At 37.4% G+C, this 11,097-nt stretch overlaps 1 protein-coding gene across 1 annotated transcript; it reads left to right on the top strand.

Annotated features, from left to right (window-relative positions):
* The first annotated feature begins 465 nt into the window (after nucleotides 1-465).
* Nucleotides 466-6,747, top strand: txnl1 (thioredoxin-like 1). The gene is made up of 8 exons (XM_046868629.1): nucleotides 466-926; nucleotides 1,365-1,461; nucleotides 2,993-3,166; nucleotides 3,646-3,768; nucleotides 5,546-5,615; nucleotides 5,949-6,121; nucleotides 6,328-6,432; nucleotides 6,555-6,747. The coding sequence occupies exons 1-8, from the start codon at nucleotides 829-831 to the stop codon at nucleotides 6,582-6,584; spliced, it is 870 nt and encodes a 289-aa protein (XP_046724585.1). The 5' UTR covers nucleotides 466-828; the 3' UTR covers nucleotides 6,585-6,747.
* The last annotated feature ends 4,350 nt before the right edge of the window (nucleotides 6,748-11,097 follow it).

Here is an 11,097-nt window from a genome sequence, read left to right as displayed (position 1 = left end):
CCACTTTAAACCTTGGGCAACAGGAGTACTCAGCACAGGCTCATGGGCCCACGGATCTGAGAGGCTCTAAATCTGGAGCATCCATCTGAAGTTGCTCTTTCTGACTTTCCAAGTGGAAAATTCTCCATGAGAAACATAAATGCTCATAGATGCTCATATTAAACTTTTACTTTATTTGGTTTTAACTAGACAATAATGAGTACATTTTGAAATATAGCAGTGATAAAAGACCAGTTCAGTGAGAACACTAAAACTAGTGTTTAGATAGATAGATAGATAGATAGATAGATAGATAGATAGATAGATAGATAGATAGATAGATAGATAGATAGATAGATAGATAGATAGATAGATAGATAGATAGATAGATAGAATTTTGACATTCCACATAGACAAGGGGGAAACGCATAATAAACAGTAGGGGGCGCACAGCTCCGTGTTAAAGTAAAGTTAAACGACTCCAGCCGCACATGCTGGCATTCCAATGGCGTAGGAAATGTTATTTGACTCGTTTTGTTTCGTTTTTCTTGTCATTTTTAATAGCATGCGTGTAAATCTAACTGGATATAATGTTCCCTAAAGTGGGAATGTGCACCACGCGTATTTATATTTACGACAATCTTGTTTCACTTTCTATATCTTTTCACGACCTCGGCGTTTCTCAGAGTTTTGATTGGCCCACGTGGCGGATGTCGTCACGAACAGGCCGGAAAGCGTACGATTCGAGAAAGGGGTTTTCATCAGCATTTTTGTTGTTGTCCTGGTAATAAGATCGTGTCTTTGGGTTCGGTCCGAGTCCGTTCGGAAAACAGGAGTTTATGTGATAACATGGTTGGGGTGAAAGTAATCGGGAGCGATTCGGAGTTCCAGCCGGAGCTGACCGGTGCCGGTTCCAGACTGGTGGTTGTGAAGTTCACCATGGCAGGGTAAGGAGTCCCGACCCGGCCCTCAGCTTAGAGAATGAACCGCGTTCGAATCGCTGCTTGCTCCGGATCTCTGAGTGACTAGAATCAGTACCGGCGTTTACAAATCCTTTAGCATCCATTTGAATTTTGGTTACTGTAAATCTTCCCGGCTAAGTGCCGTAGCCCGCTCACCCTACCCCGCCGGCTTTACAATGACTTAGCAAAACGGCTGTGATTAGCCTGGCTAGCCACATTAGCACTGTAGCACACTAGTCCAGTCACAGTCATTATTTCAGCTGTTTATTTCTCCTTAATGATCCAATGGCACTTTATTAGACATGTTACAGTCTACTAGCATGACTTCACATTATAGTTAAACGATCATATAACTGAGTATCAGTGTATCTTTAACATCTAACAACAAATACCACCACTTTTCCTTTGAAATGTCTTTCCCAGGTGTCGCCCATGTGTCAGAATAGCTCCAGCTTTCACCATGCTGAGCAACAAGTACCCACATGTTGTCTTCCTTGAAGTCGATGTCCATGTTTGTCAGGTGAGAGGATTTCTTGCGGATTTGCAGCGTGTTTTCTGTTGGTTTTATTACTCTGGCATTGTTTATACAGACTGTCTGAATGTCTTGGTGATTAACTGTCAGCTGAGCATAATGGATGTATTTTAATGAAGAAATGTCCTTAAGTCATGACGACCACCACAATAGATGCAAAGCTTTAACTAGATCACTTGGTACAAATTCTTCTTCTTTCCGCTACTCACTTCAGGAGTCACTACAGCAGATAATCCATACCCCCCCTGTCCTCTACATCTGCCTTTAAATCAACCACCTGCATGTCTTCCCTCACCATATCCATAACCTCCTTTTTGGCCTTCCTTTTTCTCTCCATCATCAACATTTGTCTACCGATATATCCCACTGCACATGACCACACCATCTTAATCACTCTTCTCTCACCTTGTCTCCTACCTGCTCTGTCCCTTTAATAAACTCTGTTCTAATCCTGTCCATCTTTCATTCTGCCAGCTCCGCCTCCTGTCTTTCAGTCAAATCACTTGATTCAAATTAATCTTCTAAATATATAGACGTGTGTGTAGAGTGTACTGTATTCTCTTTGTCCGTTTTACTGTTGATTTCTCAGACTACTTGTTGTTCGAATTATGCAAGAGTTCATTAAAAATAAGAGAGACAAATGGTGCAGAACCACTAAAAACCAACTGATGCTTCATGCCAAAGGCCTACGACTATAATGACACTTCTTTTTTTTTTTTAATTCACTGTAAATGTATATTAGGGTAGAATTATTATTAGTACTGCTACTGACTCAATTGAGCCCCAGTTCAATAATTATTAGTGACGTTGCCACGTAATCATGCTTACTTCGTTACAAATCCACTTGACCTCCCAGACAGAGTTGAGTTTTTTTTCTTTCCCATTTTCTGTTTATCTGCAAGGTGACTGACTGTAAACTGCATGTCCAGGTTATGCAGCAAGCCTCAAGTTTTCTTGATAAATGAAACCAAACATCATTTTATTTCACAATTCACAAATCAACTGGCCCATGTAAGGAACGGCACTCTATTATATTGCAAATGATTTGTGATACCATGTTTACTACTCCTAATAAATTGAATATTTTGTTTAGACTCCTGAGACCTCAAGGGGTGCAGCTCGACACGGCCGTTCTTTGGCTCAGGTTGTGCTTAGTGGCTCTGTTTATCAGCTCACGTCAGCAAAACATAAACGGCTTCTTCCAGCCTGAGACACACTGCGTTTTTTTTTTTTTCTACTCCCTGCAGTGTGGTCGAGTTAGTCGATTTGTTCCTGCATTTAGACAGTATTTTATGTAGGTTTGAACCAACAGTCTTGGAATGGCTGTTTTGGTCCAGTATGATTATGATCTCTGTGCAAACAAACCACATAAAGGAGCAACTTAGGATTTGTTTAAACAAAAACCAGAACACTGTACATATACGCATTTTCTATTTCAAAATGTGCGATCCTGTCACCTTCAAGCTTCACTCATGTTTCTGATGCCTAACCTTTGTATGGGTGTTGTGTTTTTTTAAAGGGAACAGCGGCAGCCAACAACATCTCTGCTACACCGACGTTCCTGTTTTTCCGAAACAAAGTGCGTGTGGATCTATATCAGGGAGCAGACTCCTCAGGCCTCGAGGACAAAATCAAACAGCATGTGGAGAACGACCCGGGGAGTAACGAGGACTCGGACATTCCCAAAGGATACGTGAGTGCTGTAGAAATGATGATAATAATAAAACTAAAGCATGTGATTTATATTGCGCTTTTCAGTGAAGTGAGAACAGGAACAGAATTATAATTATATTTATTATAATTATCACCTTTTGTACGAAAGGTTTCACATTCAGTTGTATTTCCATGCTTCACCACTAGAGGGAGATCCAAAGTTTACCACTCATGATAAGTTGCCTATGACAGTGGCACTGACAGAGGTTATTCTTCATGAAGGGTATAAAAGGCCAGTACACTAGACAGTAGCAGGTCACGCAACCTACCGAACAGCAGCTAGCAGATGACAGCAAGAATCGGCACACACCAGACAGTGAAACTTCCTTACAATTGGTCTATATACAGTTTTACTATTTACAGTTACTAGATAGTAAACCATCCTAACACCTTTACTCAGTATTTATTCCAATTGGATGGATAGCAGATGTAATGGAAGTTTTTGTTGTGTGCATGTAGATGGATCTTATGCCATTTGTGAATAAAGCCGGATGCGAGTGTCTTAACGAGAGCGATGACTGCGGCTTTGACAACTGTCTAATCAAAGACTCAACCTACCTAGAGTCAGACTGCGATGAACAGGTAAGATACACTATTACACTCATTGTTAAAGTAATGTCCACTCAGCAGTTATTTTGGCAACAAGTCTTATTGATTTTTTTTTTTTTTAATGTCTTATATTATGCACACTCTTAATCTATTCTATACTATATTATTATTATTATTATTATTATTATTTACCCTGATCAGGCATAACATTATGACCACCTGCCTAATATTGGGCATTAACAGCATTAACTTTCTCAACAATTTGAGCTACAGAAGCTCGTCTGTAGAATCGGACCACAGGGGTCAGCTTTAATCCCCACATGCATCAATGAGCCTCAGCCGTTAATGACCCTGTCACCAGTTCACCACTGTTCCTTCCTTGGAACACTTTTGCTAGATACTGACCTTGTCCATCATGCAGCCTGATGGAAAAGCACATTTTGGGTGTGTTTAGGGCCGAAGACCTGTATATCCTTATATTCTGTAACAACAAAGCAGATCGTCAATAGAACAAATGCTAACGATTGTCAATAATTTATGGTCCTCGGCCCTTACATTTTTCCAAAATCTATATTATTAATCAAGCTGCATGATGATGCAGCCTTATTTATTTTATTAAGAAAAATCCTCAGATATGCTTAATCCAAACTATTATGCTGCTCTCTACATGTGCAAGATGCCAAAATAAAATAGAACAAATATCATGATCAATTTTGTAACGAGTTAAGAAGTCGTCATACTGAGATTTTAATTGGGAGTGACGAGTATGGACAAGATCAGAAATGAGTTTATTAGAGGGACAGCGCATGTAGGAAGTTTTGGGGACAAAGTGAGAGAGGCTCGATTGTGATGGTTTGGACATGTGCAAAGGCGGGACGTCGGTAGGAAAATGCTGAGGATGGAGCCGCTGGGAAGGAGGAAAAGAGGCCAAAAAGAGGTTCATGGATGTGGTGAAGGAAGACATGCAGGTAGTTGGTTTGAAAAAGGCAGATGTAGAGGACAGGGTAGTAGGAGACGGATGATCCGCTGTTGCGACCCCTTAAGAAAGCAGCTGAAAGAAGTAGTAGTAGTTAAGAAGTGTATATATGGGAAGGGACCGAAGAATCTGGTGCAAGTGTTTTTTCCCAATTACTCATTTTATTTTTGCAGACAGTTGGGTTTATTTACGGTCGGGTAGGAGTTGCATAATACTGTCACAATGTTGCGTTTACTTCGTACAGCCTCTGGTGGCACTCAAGCGAATGTTCAGCCAACCACAGAGAAAAACAAGGTTTAGCCCTGATCATAATAATTTCCTGTTTGAATAATTGAGAGCATTAACTTTCACAAACTTTCAGTTTGCTCTACTTATGTTTAGTTACAGACTGTTGTACTACAGCATCAGTATTTGTTATAGCATTATAAACTTAGCATTTAATATTTTTAAAAATCATCATTTTTCGTGGCTGGGTGGTGTTAAATGCTGTTGGTTCCTATTACTTGCTATTATAGCACTCATGTTTCCTAATAGTGTAGACTTGATTCAGACGTGAGTGTGTCAGGTTGTCAGTACTGAGATTTGGTGTGTGACTGAATAAGAAGCGAAAGTAAAAACTGTAATGTGAAGCAGGAAGTCTCTCCACACTTGGGTAGGGTTCGGATTTAATAACAACCTTGTGGTCAGAAAAGTGTACCAAAGGTATCAGATGCCTCCCTGCTCATAGGCTGGGTCTGAATGTGTTTTGCGAGACTACCCAGGTGATTGTCTACACAATGTTTATCACAGAAACACAGTTATTCTAATGTTTTCTGCTATGCTTTCTGATTGCAGCTCCTCATCACAATTGCCTTCAATCAGCCTGTAAAGCTTTTCTCTATGAAGATGCAGGTGTCAGTTTTGGGTAAGACACTCGGTCCAGCTAAACTCTTTTGCACATTTTATAATATTCAGTCTGACAGGTTTTGGTATTGTTCAGTCTCATACTCAGCAACATAAATGTCTCTCGCTCATCAGCCAGTTGTGGCCATGTCCTTACTAAACTGATCATGGCTTATATGCCAAGGGTACTTTGCTTAGGAAAATACTTTTAAAATTTAAAGTAAGTGCTTGATAGATGATGAAAGAATCAAAGAAGAGAAAGATAATAAACAAAAGCCACTGAAATATTTGTATTTATTTATCTGGGTTAGTATAGGTTGTTAATAACAGCTTTCTTTCTGTTTTTTTGTCTCAGCTCAAGCGCCAAAGTGTGTGAAGATCTTCATTAATCTCCCTCACTCCATGGATTTTGATGACGCTGAGAGGAGTGAGCCGACACAGACTCTAGATCTTTCAGAAGAAGACTATAAAGACGAAGGCCTCATCTCTCTCAGATATGTCAAATTTCAGAACGTCAACAGTGTCACTGTATGTTTGTTCATTTTTTTATTTATTCATTTTTATATCCTCATCATGTTTTTGACAAACTCGGATTAACACGTTCAATATTGTTGTACTGTGTGAAGTGTTTTTTTTAGCACCATAATTTGTTGTTCAGCATCTCACCACTAGAGGACAGCACCTTGATATACTCCGATTCATCCATCGCATAATTTTGTTCGTTTTGTTTCCAGCTGTTCATCAAGTCAAACCTAGGGGATGAAGAAACGACAAAAGTGAACTACCTGACGTTTATAGGAACCCCAGTGCAGGCCACCAACATGAACGACTTCAAACGGGTAATGCAGCTTTATACCTGCCAACAATATAAAATATATCTAAGAGATGCAGTGTGGTGCTGTGTGTGTACTGTCACGGTGTGGTATTTAAACTGGCTTTGTTTTTGTTTTGTTAAATGCAGGTTGTAGGGAAGAAAGGAGAGAGCCATTGAGGGAGGGAGACTGGACAAATACAAGTGCGCTGGAACTGTTTCACTGCTCTCATCAGAGCATTAAAAAAAAAAAAAGAAGGTTGAAGAAAGAGTCTCAATCTGCACATTTTTATCTACCATACATCCAAAACATGTAAATAAAGTGAATCCTTTTTCAAAGGCATCAAGGCTGTTATTCTCTGTTATGAATGCATCTCGCAAATTTTGTTCCAAAATTTAAATATGTAAACTTAATGAATAAATAGTTCCAACATCTGCACTGGTTTTTAATCCAACATGTCTGACTGAGGTCTAAGGCTCACATTTCCTTCCGTCTTTCGCACAACGTTCCGGAAATGATGCTGCTTGAAAGGGAATATATGAGTTACTTGTATTAAATATATCCCCAAAATTAATGTTTTATAAAATATATTGCATCGGTAATCGAATATGTCGAAATGCAGAAAGATCGTCGTGTTTTATGTCCAGCCATTTAGCGCATATCTACATTTCAAGATGTGCAATTATTCAAGGGTGAAGGGTCTTGAAGAGGATCTATAGGGAACTTTGGCAACATTTTGTAAAATTCATAATTATAAGAAACAAACTTATGCTTTGAGACGATGTCGACTGGAAACCGTGCTATACAAATAAAAATGAATTGAACTGAATTAGGAAGATATTCTGCTGTAGGCTTACGAATGGAATCTTAATTAATTTTCAGAGGGAGACATTAAACAATCGTTAAGAGCTTTAGGTTTGTTATGCTAAGACTGCTTTTGTTTTGTCTAGGATTTTAAATTGCCAGGTCATTTTCTTATATGGTTGTTTCACTGAATATTACTGAATTAATAATTTCATGAAACTGGACTCTGAGGCTTAACTAGATGCAGACTCACATTTCCTTCACTCTCGCCATATTTTCCAGCCGAACACAAATTCCTGTTTTGTAAGCACTAATGGTGATTATTATGGGTCTAAGCACAAAGTACTGGAAATGACACTGACTGGAAGGAATATACATGTTACTTGTATTAAATATATCATCAAATATCAACTTTTAGAAGTTATTTTGCATCTTGAGATGAATGGCAGGAGAAATTGCATTTTAGAGTTTGGTTTTCTTATATGGTTATTTATCTGAAAATTACATCAGACAGACAGATTTAAGATTCCTGGACTCTGAGGGTAAAATGAACTCAAGCTCACATTTACTTCACTTTCAATCCAAACAAAAATTCCTGTTTTATACGGACTAATTGCGATTATTTTTGGTCTAAGATAGAAGTATAGGAAATTATACTGACTGGAACTAATATGAGTTACTTGTATTAAATTTATCAACTGTTTTAACATGTTTTTTGTATCTTGACATGAATGGCAGGAGAAATAGTCAGACGTCCTATGCATTTTATGTCCAGCCATTATCTAGCTATTCATGATGTGCAGTTATTCAAGGGTTCAAAGCTTCCTGAAGAGGATCTACTGGAAACCTTCTCTGGAAACATTCTGTAAAGTTTATAAGAAAAATTCTACACAGAACCTTTATGAATTTTCAGAGCGAGACAAATTTAAGAACAGTTCAGAATTGTAGGTTTGTTATGCTAAGTCAACCCCTGCCTTTTGTCTAGGGTTGTAAATTGTCTGGTCATTTTCTTATACGGCTGTTTCACTAAATATTACAATGGAGGAACAGAATGAAGATTTCATGAACCTGGACTTTGAGTCTTAAATAAATGCAGGCTCACATTTTTTTACTCTATTGGCATTCTTTTGAGCCAAACAAAATTCCTGTTTCGTAAGGACTAATGGTGATTATTACGGGTCTAAGCACAAAGTACAGGAAATGATACTGACTGGAGGGAATATACGTTACTTGTATTAACCAAAAATCAACTAGTTAATAATTGATTTTGCATCTTGAGATAAATGGCAGGAGAAATAGTCAGATGTGTCATGTATATTATGTCCAGCTATTTAGCAAATATCTATCTTTTGAAGGTTTGCAATTATTGAAGTGTTCTAAGCTCCCTAAAGAGGATCGACTGGAAACGTTTTTGGTAAGCACAAGATCTGTTGCAGGCTTCTACACAGAACCTTTATGGAGTTTTAGAGTCACCAATAAGAATTGTAGGTTTATTATGCTAAGACTACCTTTGCCTTTGTTTTGTCTTGGTTTGTAAATTCTCAGGTCATTTCCATATATAGCTGAATATCATGTTGGAGGGACAGAACAAAGTTTTCATAAACATGGACTCTGAGGCTACAATGGATTAAGGCTAACCCTAACCCATTCATCCTTGAACCCATTTGTGGCAACAGATCTTTTCTCTTCACAGGGGTGTAATTTTAAGAGATTGTATTCTTAGGCTATAATCCCAGGAATGCATCCCTCGATTATTTTTTGTTTGAATGCAACATTTTTGCTGAATTGTTGCCGGCCATGGCAGTCACTTTATGGCAACAGTTACCTATTTAACAACTGCTACTTCCAATCTGATAATGCACCAGGTCACAAAGCAAAAATCGTGTCAAACTGGTTCCATTAATATGAAAATGAGCTCACTGTGTATTAGTGGCCTTGCAGTCAGAACATCTGAATCCAATATGTACTTTAGATGTGGTAGATCATGAAATTCACAGTGTGAATGAGCAGCTGAAAAACAAATCTGCGGCAATTATGTGATGAATTTATGGCAACATTAAACAGAATCTCCAGAAAGAAATTGTTTCTAACACCTTATGGACATAATGGAGTCCATGCCATTGAGACTTTTCTGAGAGCAAAACAATACTGGTCCTAATTAAGTGGTTGCTGAGTGTATATGGTGTATGGTAAAATCCATATTCCTTGCCACTTTACATTTGTGTTTAAATTGGAAGTTAGTTTAAGGATCCGAAGAGGATATTATCCTGATTTGGTACTGTATTTGGGAAGAAATGTTTGTTTAAAAGCACTGATAAGAAAGACTTTCTGGTGCATTTACCAGCCCAGTGTTTTCTAAAATGATTTCTGTATTTTTTCCCCTTTCATTTATAAATACTGCAGTTTCTGCATTGGACACATGGTGGCACCAAAGCGCTTAAGATTACTTCATGTTCATTTTAATTTTTTTCATTGATATTTTTATCCTTCAGTAAATTTCTCTTCTTACTAGAAGTGTCAAACTCAAGTCTTAAAGGCTCACAACCCTGTTTTAATATTATAATTTTTATATTTAAATATAAATATATATATATTCTGTTTCATCAAAAGAATGTCCGACTTAAAAAAATCTATCTATCTATCTATCTATCTATCTATCTATCTATCTATCTATCTATCTATCTATCTATCTATCTATCTATCTATCTATCTATCTGTCCGTCCGTCCGTCCGTCCGTCCGTCTGTCTGTCTTTTTTGGTTTCCTTTTCTTTTCTTTTGTTTTTTCCTTTAAATTTTAGTTCAGTCAGTACATAACAGGAAAAAATGAGGTATGTCAATTTACGGGTCTTTCCAACAAAAATATTGATTGAATCCAGTGAATGAGGATCAAAGTGTTGATGTGTAATGCCATTACTTCTGAAATTATAGCATATTTAAATTTTCATTAAACAGCCTGAAATCCCCTAATATTACTACTAAAAAAATATGCTTTTGTATTAATAATAAATATTTCATCCATTTCATGAATCAGTGTTAATATGTTAACACCTAATTATGGTTCTAGAAAAAAAAAAAAAAAACCTGAACTGCCCATAATGCTCCCCGTGTTGCATAGTATTTCTGCTATTTGCTCTTTTGTTTTGGTTTTGGTTTTAATTAACCAATGTAGCTTATACTTTCCCAGAATTTACAAGGCATGGGAGACATGCTCATTAAGAAAACTAAAGTCTGCATGTAAAACTAAGTCAATAAAACATAGAGGACGAGGGTTGTTAAAATTGGGCAAACGGTAATTACAAAACCTTGACATTATACAGTGGGACAAACAGCACATTTGTGTTTATTCAGGTTTCCCATGTTGAAGTTATGAGTATTGTTACAGTACAAAAGCTAATTACAGTGTAATTACTATACAAACATTTTGCAACTATAGGCGTCATAATATAGCGTTGTACATGATGATTAAATAAAGTTCACAGTGTATAAATTAGGGTAGTGTGTGATTTAAAGAAATTTCTATGGAGTTTACACTTTACTCACATGTGCAAGGGGGAAAAACAGACCTTGGGTAATGGGGGAAATGGCAGCAGTATGAATAGGCTTGCATTTTGATAGATTTGAGTAATTAGCAACATGTGAATCAGCAGCTAAATAATTTGGTACTAAAGTAATGTACTTAAGTAGATTTTTCTGGTATCAGTATTTTACTATTTTTTTTGACAATTTTTTTACTTTTACTCATAACATTTTTACACAAATATCTGTTTGGTCATTTTTCATTTAACCTATTTCTTGTCATTGCATGATTTTTTAATCTAACACTGGCATATCTTTCCTGACTCTCACACACCACAGACGTAGGCTGGTTTATGAAGCTCACAGTGAGC

Source organism: Silurus meridionalis, chromosome 15 (assembly GCF_014805685.1).
Source record: "Silurus meridionalis isolate SWU-2019-XX chromosome 15, ASM1480568v1, whole genome shotgun sequence".
Classification (NCBI taxonomy): Eukaryota; Metazoa; Chordata; class Actinopteri; order Siluriformes; family Siluridae; genus Silurus; species Silurus meridionalis.
This window is presented reverse-complemented; position numbering and strand designations above follow the sequence as displayed.